Source organism: Athene cunicularia (genome assembly GCF_003259725.1).
Source record: "Athene cunicularia isolate RWA chromosome 19 unlocalized genomic scaffold, athCun1 chr19_part1, whole genome shotgun sequence".
Lineage (NCBI taxonomy): Eukaryota > Metazoa > Chordata > Aves > Strigiformes > Strigidae > Athene > Athene cunicularia.
Genome location: NW_020799124.1, coordinates 5,906,324 through 5,920,875, shown reverse-complemented (window position 1 = coordinate 5,920,875; position 14,552 = coordinate 5,906,324). Strand labels below are relative to the sequence as shown.

Here is a 14,552-nt window from a genome sequence, read left to right as displayed (position 1 = left end):
GACAGGTTTACAGGCCGGTTTGGGGCTGAGCCGAGCACCCTCACGGCAGGACTGGTTGGGGGTAACGAGCCCCAGAGCCCCCCCCCGGCCCACGAGCACGGTCAGCTGTTCCATGAAATAAAATCGTTGCAAAGCACGAGAGCAGCTTTGCATCCGAGCTCGCCAGAGCTCTGCCGTCTTTTTATATTAAATGATTTTTCAGTCCATTCCTCTGCGGCATTTCTAGTCCTGCCATAAAGCCATCACTCATCGGCAAGGTCCTGGGCCAGAGAAGGTGTCTATGCCCCTGGAAATCACAATAGGGGTTTTATTCTTGGCTGAAGTAGATGGAAACAGTGCTTGTGGCCAGGTAAACATCTCCGATTCGCTCAGTGGAAGCTGCAGGCCTGGACAGACGGACACACACCCGCCGCTGCATCCCTGAGAAAGGGGCAGCCTGCGGCGGGGGGGGGGAGAGGAAACTCCAGCCTTGGCTGCGGGATAAGGGTCAAACATTGCAACAGCTGGAAAGTGGATTTAAGCCAAAGCAAACAAACCCAAAAGCCCGAAGAAAATAAGGCAGCCTGGATCTGTGCTGTGTGTTTAGCAGAGGCAGAAGAAGGCTGAGACAGCACGAGGCCCCGGGAGACCTCAGCACCCAGACCTGGTCACCGTGTCCAAGAAACATGAACTGTGACGAGAAGGAGCACAAGGAGGGCTCGGAGGCTGTCTGGGGACACAGGAACCCTTCGCTACAGCGAGAGCGTGGCAGGGGCTCGGTTTTCCTATCCTAGAGGGAGTAAAGAAGCCATCAGGTGATCCGCTGTCATCTATAAATACACCCCAGGGACTGAGTAAACATCATGGGGAGAAAAAAAATAAAGTGAAGCTGAAGAACAGCACTGGCACAAAGACACATTTATAGAACTGGCCAGACATGAGTTTAGGCTGGAAGGGAGGTGACAGCTCCTGCCTGGCCATGCAGGGAGGTCCTCAGCAGGCTTGGACAGAGCCACTGGGTAAACAACGTGGTCCTCTTCAAAGCTCCGGCAGTTTGGGAAAGGAGATGATAAAGCTGAAGTGACAGGGGACAGACCGCTGTGGCCATGGGGGATGGTTCAAGCTGCTGTTCCTGCCTCTGTGAGGCCAAGAGCTGCCCCAGAAGAGAGCACAGATGCCTCTTTGCTTACAGACAGGACCAGCATGCTGGAACGGCTTCCCACAGGCTGGCTTCAAACCACTGCAGCGGGCTTTGGAAAGTCAGAGATCCAGCACGGGAAGGCACTAACCCCTCCCTCACCCGACAGCTCTGCAGACCTCCCGCATCCAGAATTAAAACCGCGGCAAAGCCGGACCGAAGCATCCCTAGCAAGGAGACACCAGCGTGACAACACTGCAGGCACTGAAAATCCACCACTTGTTTTCCTTGCACCGCCCAGACAGGGTGAAGATCCTTCGTCTTCAAGCAGAGGAAACATCCTGCCTCACATTCAGCCCATGAACATGAAAGGTTCTCACAGCAGCAGCAGCATTTTCTCAAAGCTGGATGCATGTTTCAACGTCAGGAAGGGCTGTCAGGTTGTTGTCAGCTATTTACATGCTGTACCCAGGGCGAACCGGCTCACATGACGTTCACTTCTGGCACAACACTGCTCAGCTCACAGGCTGAAAATATCCAACTGATTAGGAAAAAAATGGCTGCTTATAAATAAAATGTGGGACTGTTCCTGTCACTGTAATAAAAAAAAGTGTCAAAACAAAAACAAGCCTGTGCAGAACAGAGGTCTGGCCAGGCTGCTGCTCAGGTCTTGCCAGGATGAGCTTTATTATTTGTATACCAGAATATTTGGTGTTATAATCACGGCAGTGGGTGATACCACTGCAGGAAAGGGTGCTGCATGCTGTCTGCAAAACTGGCAGCCTCACCCACCCAGGACCGTGGAGATTCAGTGCTTTGCACTGCAGAAAAGCACCTGCGAAAAGCAAAGCGAAAAAAGCAAAACCCTCTCGGTTTTCCAAAACACCCCGAACCCTAAACCCCAACTCAGCAGTGCCACAGCAGGAGGATTCACACAGAGCTCCACACACAACGTGTGAGACGCAGCCTGCAGTGTAGGTGCTCTGGACGCTCACGGCCCACTCGCATTCCTTCTGCCCTCTGGTCTCTAGCACTGCTCTGGGCTCAGCTCCGTAAGTGAGAGTTCAGAATTTGACAGAACCAGAAAATGATAACAAGAAAACCTGAAAGCCCAAGGCTGCTGACAGTTTCCATACTTGGGAGAGTATTTCTGGCTGTGCCTTTGATTCGGAGGGTGGCTGGAAAACCCAGCTCCCAAAGGGCTTTGGTAACATTTAATTTTCATTCAGAGGCTTTCATGCCACGCAAAATAACAGAAAAGTATACAAGAAACTTCTACCACTTCGATACATCTAAAACCAGTTCACGCTGCAAATCTTCTCTGGCGTCTCGACCGCCTTGCGCGAGTGGCAGAGCCCTCGGGCCCATCTCGCCCGGGCTGCCTGAGGTCCTCCAGCACCTTCACCACATCTCAGCCACCCATAGTGACATGTCGCTGCAGTAGGAATGAGGTGTGGGACATGGCAGGAGCTTAGGGTACCCGTGGAAATGCCATTTTCCACACACCTTCCATCCTTATCAGGGCCAGCACGGTGCCAGGTACACAGGTTGATGGTCACGGCCCCGCTGCCACGTTTGCTCTTGCAAAATTGCAGCTTGGTATTATGTGGACTTTAAAAGGCCGTCGATAAATGCCCTGCTGTGCCATGAGCCTTTTCATGTGCTACATGTGTACACAGAAATGAAGGCAGCCAGGGCCTGCCATGAAAGCCAGAGCCACACATATAAACCCCTGCAGACCCAGATACCCTGCGAGTTAAGCAGCTAAAATTAATTTTTGCTGAAGCTGCTTGTGACAGCCCATCATCTCTCCCCAGCCCAGCTCCACAAAATAATCCCCTACAGAGAGAAGCACCTTTACAGCAACAGGCTCAGTGCAGCATTACCAGATCTGGAGCAGGGAAAGGTGAAAGCCGATGGGATGAAACTGTTTTTTTCCCCATGCATTTCCCAGCAAAGCCCGCAGCAGCCCCAGTCCCTTTTACAAGGAGGACTCGTGTCCCCAAACCTGGTGCTGACAGGGACCAAAAGGTGCCACCACTGCATCCAGAGTGTTGCTGTCCCTCCGAGTTGTGGCAGACACAAAATGGGGCACAGAGGGCAGGGGGGAACAGAAAACAGCCCTGGTGCATCACACCCCCATAGGGCTGCCACCGCGGCGGCTCTCGGCATCACCCGTCTGTGCCGGCCAGCGAGGGTCCGTGATGGCAACGTGGCACGGAGGAACAGGGGTCAACGGGAAGGCTCGATGCTTCCCCAGTTCGCAAGTTCACAGCTCAGCGGGGGACCTCGGTTCCCCCCATGCTGGTGTCAAGGGGGGGGTCTCCGGGGCTCCCGCTGCCCCAGGCCAGGTGGTAGTGGCTCAGGTGGCCGCAGGAGCGGCTGGCAGCTCCTTGGCGGGGCTGGGGGGCGAATCAGCACTGCTGCTGATCACGTTTTCATACTGTGGCTCTTCCTCTGGGGTAGCCTGTCCCTTCATTTCAAGGCTGAGGACTAACTCCGGGCTTTTGCCCCTCTCCATGGCCCCTGCAACATCGCTGGCTCCATCCTGGGCCTCGGTGCTTTTCGGCAAGGGAGATGCAAGAAGGAAGGACTGTCTCTTCCCAGGGAGATGTTTGCCAGGGGATGGTTCAGCAGGAGCTCCTGGGACACTCTCCCTCTGCTTGCAACTATTCAGCGAGTCTCTGCACTGTGCCAGGGCCCGGCGTGGTGGCTTCTGGATGGCCTCGACACTCCTCCTCACCTTGGGCTCCTCCTTTGCAGCCCACTTGCCCTTCTGCAAGCTGCCCAGCCGCTTGAGCATGGCCTGGACTGGTCCCTCGCCACCCCCCTCCGCCTTGGGGTCCTGCCCGGCCGTTCCCACCATCATGTAGATGGTGGTGACGTTGGGCTCCTTCCCCTTCGCCTCCCAGCTGCCAGATTTTGCAGCCGCTTCAAGCGCCTCCACTCTCTGGGCCACGTGCCTGGTGCTGGAGACCACCCGCCGGCGTCCCCCCGGGGTGGCCCAGGGTGATGGCCGGTGGCTTTCCTCCCCCTTGCTGAGGGGCTCGGGGCTCTCGTAGCAATCGCTGGCTGGTCGTTCAGTGGGGGGCTCGGCTGCTGTGTCCCCCGGTGCTGAAGACATCTTGGATGGGATCCACGGGGTCTTGGGCTTCCGGCCAGGGCTGGGGGTCTCTGCCGCCCCAAATTTCGTTCCCTCAGCAAAGGATACAGAGGGCCGCTTGGCTTTGGCGATGCTGGAGGTGCGAGGGATGGCGAAGGGCTGCGAGACATCCTCGGAGTCGAAGGCAGATGGGTCCAGGAGTGTCTCTCCGGGGGGGGATGCCCCATCCTGTAGCTCGGCCCCCCCCAGCAATGGAATGCCTGTGGGAAAAGAGGAAAAGAGTGAGGGTTGCCAGAGCTACCCCCCCCGCCCAGGGACACACTCAGGGACATCGGGACAGGGGCTGATGCAATAGGATTGTCCCTGGGAGTGTTTCCTCAGGAGGAGGTTGTGAAATGGGGCTGCCCACACCGGGCATGTCCCATCACACAAGGCCAAGCACGGCCCCTGGGTGTCCTTGCAGGCAGGAAAATGACAGTATAAAAATAAACGCTGCCTGTGCCCAGCACCCATCCCTGAGACACCCAAGGTTGGTCACAGGGCAGGGTTGACCCTGGGCAGCCCAGAAAGGCTGTGGGTGGTCAGGGAGTGGAGGAGCAGTCATGGACCTCACCTTCTCTGGGAGGGACAGAGTACTCGGGTCCCTCGTTGTCAGTCTCGAAGGAGGAGGAGAAGGAGCTGTCTGAAACCCACGCAGCCGACGGCGGCTCGATGAAGCTGGGGTTGAAGGGGATTTCCGTGTCGTGGTGGGAAACTGGGGAGGAGAAGACACCCAGCTGAGTCAGGGCACCCTGGGGTGCTCTGGGCTGAGATGAGATCCCACACCTGCCCTGAGCTATGCAGTGGTGTGAGGGGGGCTGCAGGCTCCCCCCGCAAAGGGTGTCAATGCAGAGAGCATGGGAGTGACACGCTGGAAGGACTGTTGGGAGCTCTGCTTTTTTTACCTGTGACTTTGGGAAGTTTGTAGCCACCAAGGGAAAAACAAGGCATCATAGCACTGAGGTTCGCCAGCACCCCCTGCACGTGGTGCTTCATCCTGGCCACCACATCATCGTCCGGCACGGCCGCCCTGCACACGGGAGATGAACGTCAAGGGGCATGGAAGAGGGGGTTTTGCGTTGAAGTTTGCAAAATATAAAAAAATACCTGTCTCTAGCATCTGCAGGACCAGCTCCGCAGCAACAGCAGGCAACACAGAGCAGCAGCAGCAGCAGAGGGACAAGGATGGCAGCTGCAAGGGTCCCGTGGTCCTTAAAACCTGTGTGGAGAGGATGGGTTGAGTCTGGCGTGTCTTGTGGCTGCCCAGCCCACAGAGCTGCCCCGCAAGGAGAGCGCAGGAGCTGGCAACTGGTGGTGGGGCCAGGAGGCACCGGGCTGCACTGCAGCCTCCCGGCACCTTCCCCAGCAAGGATGTTCCATCCCTTGCCCAGTGCCGAGGAGTAAATTTGAGGTTGCTCTTACTCAACACACAGTCACCCCTCACGGGGTGGCAGGTCCCCCGGGAGCACTGGCAGGGCGAGGAACAGTTCACTCCAAAATACCCCTCCAGACAGGTATTGTTGCAGCTGAAAGAGAGTAAAAAGGAGGGAAATGCCCCCGGGGAGAGCGAGGCCCCGGCTCTGCCCCGCTCCCGGCGTTACCTGGCTCCCCAGTAGCCTGCCTGGCAGATGCAAGCTCCTGACACAGGGTCGCAGCTCCCTGCAACACACTCTGGGCAGAGGAGCTGGCATCCATCTCCGAAGGTGCCCGCAGGGCAGGAGCTGTTGCAGCTGCCCAGAGAGAGAGCGAAACATCAGCCCGTGGCGCCCTGGAGCAGGGACCCCCACTACGAGGACCAGTGGTCTGATCCTGGGTGTACCTGGGTCCCATCCAGCCGGGATCACAGCGCAGGCAGGACCCGGTCTCTGGGTCACAGGTCTCCCCACGCCGGCAGCGGGGACACGGGTGGAGGCAGCCCTCGCCGTGGAAGCCGGGTGCGCAGGGTTCCTTGCAGAGGGTCCCGTTCCAGCCGGGCTGGCAGGCCAGGCAGAAGCCGTCGACGGGCGAGCAGGGCTGGCTGCGCTTGCAGCTCCCACAGCTGCGTGGGCAAAGGGGCAATGAGGCCTCAACGCCCACCCCCGTCCCCCGTGAAACACAGTTTTCATCCCACACCAGCACTGAGCATTGGTTTGGACCACGGGGAAATACCCTGTAGTGCCTAATGGTCTGTAGTAGCAAGGGGGCAGGAGGCAAGCAGGGAGAGATGCTGCTTCATCACCCTTGGGGAGCAAGACCAAGGGCGACCAGATTTTAGATGACTCTGGTGCTTCCTGCTGGTGTGAGATGTTTCTTTTCAGAGAATCACAAAATACCAGGTGGGAAGGGACCTCAAGGATCGTCTGGTCCAACCTTTCTTCACAAAAGCACAATCTAGACAACATGGCCCAGCCCCCTGTCCAGCTGAAATTTAAATCTGTCCAATGCTGGGGAATCCACCACTTTCCTGGGGAGGTTATTCTAGTTGTTCTCACTATGAAAAATTTTCCTCTTGTGTCCAATCGGAATCTCCCCAGGAGCAACTTGTACCCTCTACCCCTTGTCTTTTCCATGTGACTCCTTTTAAAAAGGGAGTCTCCAACTTCTTTGCAGTCACCCTTTAAACACCGGAACAATATTTTTGGAGCAACACTGATGCTCTGCATCCAACCAGAGATGCTCAAACCCCCAGGATGGATCTCCCTGCCCAGCCAAAGGGCAGACACAACCGTGATGACTGACTGAGGCCTCTGGGTACCTGCTGGATCCCCCCCTGCTGCCCCCAGCTCACCTGTGCACACACTGAGACCCGTATTTCCCTGCCGGACAGGGGTCCCGGCAGCTCCTGCCCTGGTAGCCGGGGCTGCAGCTGCAGTGGCCACTGAGGGGGCTGCAGGAGCCGTGCAAGCAGTCGCAGCGCCGCTGGCACGCCGGCCCCCAGAACCCAGCTTTGCATTCGCACTTGCCCGTCTCCTGGGCGCAGGGCGAGAGGTTGCAGGAGCACTTGAAGCTGCACCTCCTGCCCCACCAGCCCGGCAGGCAGCGGCAGTGCCCGGTCAGGGGGTCGCAGCGGGAGCTGGTGGGGTTGCACTGACATTGCTTCTTGCAGGTGGGCGCCCACCAGCCCGGCTCGCAGTGGCAGGTGCCGGTGAGGGGGTCGCAGTGGCCGTGGGGGCCGCACGGGCAGGGGAACTGGCAATGATCTCCCCAGTGGTTTTGGTCGCAGGTGCAGTGCCCGCTCGCCGGGTCGCAGCGCCCGTTGGGGTGGCATGGGCAGCTCCGCTTGCAGTCGGGGCCCCAGTACTGCTCGGGGCAGCCTGCGGAGGGAAGGAGATAGCGAGGACGGGGGGTGACGGGGCCACCCAACTGCCCCCCTGAACATCCAGGCTGTCAAAGGGGGTGGTGAGGGCTGAGCCCTGGGGAAGCACTCACGGGAACTGCAGTCTGCTCCGAAGAAGCCGGGTTTGCAGAGGCAAACCCCAGGTTTCACGCACACCTCGTCCACCCCGCAGGCATCCTCCCTCTCGCACAGAGCTGTCGGCAGCAGGGCAGGGACGTCAGCACACGATGGCACCCCCCAGGCTCACATCCCTCTGCCGTACCACCTCCCGCCGAGGCAGAATTCCCAGGGAAACTGCTAACCCACCTCCCGCTCCGTCCCTCCAGCTGGGCTGCAGCACTGTTAGCACCTCGCTCAGTGGGTGTTTGGGGGTCCCCACGGTGCAGCACCCCAACACCGCCGCTCGAGGAGAGCTGTAGGGCTTCCCCCCAACACTCGGTGCCACAGAGGAGCCACCCAGCCGAGCATGGGGACCGAGCTTTGGGCTTTGTCACCATCCCTCACTCACCGGCCGTGCACTCCCGCCCTTCCTGCTTCCAGCCGGGGCAGCACTCGGGGCCGGTGGGGAGCCTGCGGGAGAGACGCGGGGGCCGTCAGCCGGGGCGGGGGGTGCTGGGACCAGTGTGGGTTCGCATGTGGCTTCACAGCTTCGGCTAAGGCGAAGCAAACACTTGGCCTGGCTGGGCCCAGCGGGTGGGGTGGCGGGGAGGCCCCAGAGGCATCGCTCCGGAAGGAAACCAGCAAAATAGAAGGAAATTTAAGAGGCTGCAGCCCGAGCGGGCAGCGGGGTGGGCGGTGGGGCAGGCCTGCTCTGCTCGGCCACTACAGAGCCCAAACCGGGTCCCCGGTGCTCCAGGAGGGGCTCAAAAGTTTTGCCAGTGACTCAGCACAAAGTCATCAAAGTGAAGACAACAACAGGCGTCGCCATTGATGGCGAGACCAACAGAAGGGGCAACGTAGCAGCGAAGCGGAGGGGACGTCAGCTCCAACAGCCCTTTGGGTTTTGCGACGCCTGCCTTTCCCACCTGGTGCACGATGGAATTTTTGCCAACGCTCCCACATTCCCCCATCGCCCTGTGCGTTGGGGGTGCGTCAGAAATAACTCCTGGAGAAAGGGTCTGGGTGTCCGTCATGCCCATACATGCCCCAGCCACGGTCCCCAGCATCCCCCCAGCCTCTGCACCCCCACAACGCCAGGCTGCAGAGCTCTGTCCGTGGAAGGACAAACGGGCGATGACTCCCTGGGGCTGCTGAGAGGCCTCAGGAGATGGCGGGGCACGAGTGGGGACCCCCATGGCACCTACCTGCAGACGTTCCTGCCATTGGAGTCGAGTTCCTGGGCAGAGCTCTGCACCCACAGCCACAGCTGGAGGCAGAGGATGGGCCGGGCGCTGCCCATCCCGGCGGGGCACAAGGGTCCAAGTCCCAGCAGCTCCCCAGCCCCGCGCCGGCGTCTCCCGTCTGTCCCGTCCCTCCCGCAGTGCAGACTCTTCCTCCCACCAGCCTTGGGTTTCTTCCTGAGGAAACGCCGGGAGGAGGCGCCCCGATTCAGACGTCAGGGGTGCGGTGGGGAGGGGAAGGCAGGGAATGCCACCACGCAGGCTGGTTTTGGCCCTTGCTGCCTCCTTAGCAGCAGAAACGGGCATCCAGGGGCTGGGCACAGCCATGCAGGGGCTGGTGCTGCCTGAATATCTCACCTGCGGCCATCCCGCTCCCCCTGTGCCATCCTCCAGCACCCCCAAAACTGTTTTAGCCAATGTCCCCCCAAACCACATGAAGCATCTGCTGCCGTCCCACTGCTCCAAACCCTGTGAGCCACCCCACAGCACTGCCGACCCCTGGCAGGGGCTGGGAGATGGGGTCCCCACACCCCCCCTGGGGACAGGGCCTGCCCCAGGCCGCCCTTTGAAGCGCTGCTGGCTGTCGTCCCACCTCCCAGTCTCCCCAGGAGCTTTGTGTCAGCAGATGCACAGGAAACACCTTTTTCCTACCCAAGCCTGGCTCAGCTGGGGGGGCCTCGGGCTGGAAGCACGCTGCTCCCCCGACCATGCAGGACTTAACTCCATCGCGCCCAGCGCTGCAGCCCCTACAGCCCCACTCCCCGTTGTAGCCGAGCCCTGAAAGGGGCTGCGGGGTCTGTCACACAGTGCAGCCGGCCAGAGCCCATCACATCGGCACACAGAAAGCAACGGCTACGCTGGAGAAGTGTGACCGAAGCCCGGCAGCATCGCCCAGCCCTTCCCAAGCAAGGAGAAAGCGGAGGCTCTAGCGGATACCTTGGAGGAGAAACAAGAGATTGATTTATTTCCAACTCCACTTCTAGAGCTAGAAAGTACCTGACCAAGGGGCCCAACTTGCCCCCGTGAACACAAGGATTATTCCAGTCTTCCCAGTATTAGAAGGAAGAGGTTCCAGTACCAAACCAATTCACCCCACGCCTGAAGAGTGCAGGAGTGGCACTCGTGGTGCTGATCCCGACTGCTCCCAGAGACGGGAGCACCCGGACACCCGGTGTGCTGTGCTCAGCCCCTCCCAGCCATGCGGTGACCCCGGGACAGCACCCAGCTGCCCGGCCCGGGGAACCCTAAGTTGACCTTCACATTGTAGGGATGGGGGGAAGATATGAACAGAAAGAGGTGAAGCAAAATACCCCCAGAGGGCAGGATTGGGCGATGGGATCCTGGGCTGTGAGCAGAGGTGCTTGGCGGAAAGAGCCACCAGCAGATGGGAAAAGCCCTTTGGGGCGCAGCAGCGTGAAGGTGGTGCAGACCCCCACCATGCTGAGCAGCACAGAGAGGTGGGGAGCGGGGCTGTGCAGGACCCCTGGAGTTAAGCCCATGGGCACAACAAAAGGGTGGCCAACAGGCAGAGATGCCCGGAGGTGCTGAGCCAGCCTGTGCCAGGCCAGCACCCTGCGGCCGAGCATCCCGGGGAGGGGTGTGGAGGAGGAGGCTGCCCACGCTGCAGCTTCGCCATCACCACTGGATGGGGAAGGGGCCAGAGCTGCCATCTGGAAGAAGAGGAGCTGGGAGGTGCTGCTGCGAGGCCAGATCCGACTCCGTTCCGGTGGGGTCAGAGGGTTGGCGTGGCTCTGTCGGGGGAGCTGCCTGCGTGCTCGCTCTTTTCCTTCGGCTCCAGCTGCGTGTCCAGTGAGTCGATGATTTCCCAGGTTCCGGAGCAGCTGGATGTGGGGGGGTCTTTGCTGCTGCCTTGATACCACAGCCCAAAACTGCAGAGAGAGCAGATAACGGCCGTGGGGGAGGAGAGCTTTCCCAGGGAAGCAGGCGGATCCCGACCTCCCTCCGTGTTTGGAGGTGGCAGCGGGACGCAGCCTGGCTGCGATCCCCTGGGAGCGTGTGGCACCCCAAGGCTTGCCCTCTACCTGCCCCGGGTGAGGCAGATCCTCCCCTGAACCAAGTGGCCCCCCCTTTGGCAGCATCCCTGCCAGCCCCGTGCTGGGCAGTCCACCTCTGTCCCCGTCACACCCTGCAGGGCAGGCACCAAGCTCAGCAGGTGCTGGGTCCACAGCAAAGCCCCAGACCTCCTCTCTGCTGGCAGAGCTGCCTGTCCCCACCAACACCCGAGCACAGGAGCAAACTTACAAGCTCCTAATTTTGGATTCAGGAGGCTGAGCATCCACAGAGTCTGTGCCGTGAGCTGGGAGCCAGGAACCCTCATCTTCATCGCTGCAGCACAAAGAAGTGGGGGAAAAACCTGCGCTGAGTCACAGGCTCACTGCGGCAGCGTGTCAGAGCCACCCTGGGGCTCCGTCCTGAGCTGAGCAGTGTCCCCCACAGAGCCACATGTGCAGGGGTGGCCGCAGAGCCAGGGACGTGGGGACTGGAGTCACTGTCCCCCGATGCACTGGCAGGCTGTGATGTGTCACGAGGCCACAGCAATGCTGGTGTCCCAGATACAGCCGTGTTTCATGGCAAGCCCAGCCCCGGCTCGGTTATCTTGAGCCACAAGACTCTCCAGACATCAGCTTCAAACCCCCAGCACTTGGCCAGCGGATGGTGTGTCCCCGCTTGCCACAACAGCAGAAGCAGCAACCTACTGTAACGTCTTTAGGCATCTCACCCCACGTGTCAAACGCACACTACAGTGGGGGAACAGCCCGACAATCGGCACCACCGACCACGGCTCAGGGCCAAGGTGGGTGACATCCTGGCACCAAGGCGAGTGACAGCCAGGGCTCGCAGGGAAGCAGGGAGCATGAGAGGTGACTGCAGGGCAGCATTCATGTGGCAGTGGGTCTCCTCGCCAGGCAGGGAGGCGAGCAGGCAGGAGTCAACTCCCCCAGACCCCCCTGCTGCCAACAGAGCCCCCAACACAAGCAAGCAGCAGGTCTCAGTAGCACAAGAGCTCAAGCCCCCTTCAGACCTTTATTAAAGCCCCTAAAAACCAGTGAGATCCAGCTCCCCTCATACCATACAGCAGCTTTAGCAAAGGCTTCCCCTCCCACCACCAGCAGACAGACAGAGCTGGGGCTGGTGCCCGGCAGTGCCCTCCCCTCCCCATCGTGAGATGTCTCTTGGAGCCAGCGCTGCCCACCAACATCTTGCAGAGCCTCCAGGGACCATCTCTACTGTCACCTTCAAAGGCTCTCTGCTGGACAGCCTCCAACTGTACAGCACCGGGACCAGCCTGCTGTGTCCAGTGGTCCCAGGGCCACCACCTCGCCTCCCCTTCCCACATCCGCGCAGGGACGAGTGGCATCTGGCCAGACCACGTGTTACTGGTGACAGGGACATACGAGTTGCAGCAAAGAGCCCAGCCCCTGCGGCGCTCCCAGGGCTAAGCCAGAGCAAGACACCAACTGCAGACATCAAACCTTGGATCTCTGGAGGGAGGCAGGGAGGAGGCAGCTCTTGGCCTGGGGCAAATCCCTTCCAAAGCGTCACACGGAAACACCCTGCACTGGAGGCTCCCAGTCCTTCCTCCCGGCGAGGACTCACCTGCTCTCCGATTCCTCCACCGTTCCCAGCATTTTGGCTCTGATTTTTTTTCTTTGTCTTTTGATAGTCGACTTCATTGCATCCAAGAAGAAGCTGGGAACTCTCTCTTCATTCAGCAGCTCCCTGACAAAAAGCAGCCAGCGGGTTAACCGAGAGCCTGGCAAAGAAATCTGCCCCGAACGCACCAGCAGCAGCCTCTGATGGGTGGCTGCAGGGACAGGAGGGACCCGGCCGGCTGCCCCATGCCACCGCCGCAGGACTCACCGCTGGTAATAGGCCAGTTCCTCCTGCACCAGGAACAGGTTGGTCTTGAGCTCATTCCGCTCTTGCAGGATCTGCTGCAGCTCTTCCTTGGAGAAGCAGCAGTGATCCGGGCTCCTGCCCACATCCTGATGCTGCAGCTCCTCCGTGGGTGATGATGCTCCTTCCTGGGGGGATGGAAGGACAGTCAGCAGGCAAGCGGAGCCCCCGGAGCCCCCACCCAAAGGCTGGGAGCCACATGCAGGCAGAGATAGAAAAGTCTCAGGAATGAGTTTGCTTGTCTAGAGTCGCTGCAGACCACAGACCACGGTGGTTTCCCAGCTCAGCCAGCACCTCCCATCCATTGCTACACGTGACAAACCCTCCTCAGCCTCCCAGCCCCGCCTGGCTTTTCCTCCCATCACCTCGCCTCACTCAGTCCTGTCTCCACCTCTATCAATTTTTACATACAAGACGTTACCAGCGTCGCAGATGCCACGCTGTTCAAATTGTTCAAAATTCTTCAAATTGTTCAAAAATTCAGCAGCGGGGCTCACTCCAGCTGCCGTATCCTGCTGGCAGCCGGCGGATCTGGGCGTGCCAGAAGCCCTGTGCAGGGCCGCGAAGGCCGGGCGGGTGTCAGCGATGCCCTGCACCAGCAGGACCATGGACTCAGACTCACCAGGCTGGGCTTTGGCCGCTGGATCTCAGAGGCAGTCCTGCTCCTCCTGCTTGTTTCCCTCTGGGTTTGCAGCATCGCGGCCTCCAGGTCCGACTTCTTCTCCAGCGCGCTCTTGAGCTGTGCCTGCACCACGGCCACCTTGTGACGCAGGTCCTCGTTCATGGCCATGAAGCGATGCAGTTGCTCCTGCAGCTGGAGGGCCGGGGGCAGGAGAGTGAGGTACAGCGCCTGCTCCCCCGACCCAGGCACGTAGAGAGCCCCCGGGGGAAAGGCACCTGCCCCAGCAGGCTCACCAGCCCCGACGGCAGCCCCAAGGGGAAGCTACATGAAAGCAGGTCCCCAGGCCCTTCACACGCCACACCCAGCAGCTCCCACACCCTCACCGCCTCCGTGTCTCGGCTCTTGCAGACGATCTCGTGGGCCTGGGCACGGAGCTCGTCCCTCTGCTTGTCCACCACCTCCTTCAGCCGCAGCATCACCTCCCGCTCCTTCCGCGCCGTGCTATCTGAGCCCAGACATCGGGGGGGGGACACAGGTGTGAGCGGCCCCCAGGACACCCCCCACCCCACAACACTACATGGTTTCTCGATGCTTCTGCAAAGCATCGTTCTACCATCGCTCCTGGCAGATGGCAGAGAGGAACAGTGGAAAGAGGGAAGCTGAGAGCTTTAGGCTGTGCCCGACGCACCCTTGTGCCCCCGCCACGCTCCCGGGGTGTTCTGGGGGTTTGGGGTTCCTGTGGTTTGCAGAATAAGTGTTTATGCTCCCCAGTAAGGCTCCAGGGCTGGGCAGCACAGAGAGCAGGTTCAGACCTGCACCCAGCCTCACAGGAACACCCCGGGGGGGCAGGGGACCCCGAACCCACCGGGACACCCACCTTCCTGGGACTGGCTCTCCACCAGCTGCCCCAGGAGCTGCCGGTTCTGCTCCTCCAGGCGGGCCAGGCGGCCATGCAGGGCTCGCTCCCGGCGCTCGGCCTCCCACAGCCTCTGCTCCGGGTCCTGCGGGGTGGGGACAGCCGGGTCGGAGCCACCCCCGGGGCAACAGGGACCGCCGGGTCGGAGCCACCGCGGAGGGGACCCCCAAAGGGAGAAGGG

At 60.4% G+C, this 14,552-nt stretch overlaps 2 protein-coding genes across 2 annotated transcripts; both read right to left on the bottom strand.

Moving 5' to 3' along the window:
• Positions 1-1,377: 1,377 nt before the first annotated feature.
• SCARF1 (scavenger receptor class F member 1) lies at positions 1,378-9,028 on the bottom strand. The gene is made up of 11 exons (XM_026861732.1): positions 8,880-9,028; positions 8,084-8,145; positions 7,668-7,769; positions 7,027-7,552; positions 6,079-6,297; positions 5,861-5,989; positions 5,682-5,785; positions 5,367-5,478; positions 5,165-5,289; positions 4,834-4,974; positions 1,378-4,480 (listed from the first exon to the last, which is right to left on the bottom strand). The coding sequence occupies exons 1-11, from the start codon at positions 8,972-8,974 to the stop codon at positions 3,480-3,482; spliced, it is 2,616 nt and encodes an 871-aa protein (XP_026717533.1). The 5' UTR covers positions 8,975-9,028; the 3' UTR covers positions 1,378-3,479.
• Positions 9,029-9,852: 824 nt separating this feature from the next.
• On the bottom strand, positions 9,853-14,489 carry RILP (Rab interacting lysosomal protein; the record flags this gene model as incomplete). The annotated part of the gene is made up of 7 exons (XM_026861850.1): positions 9,853-10,804; positions 11,178-11,261; positions 12,534-12,656; positions 12,798-12,961; positions 13,456-13,647; positions 13,839-13,960; positions 14,333-14,489. Coding segments are annotated over 7 exons (999 nt in total), but the record flags the coding sequence as incomplete, so codon positions are not given.
• Positions 14,490-14,552: the final 63 nt, after the last annotated feature.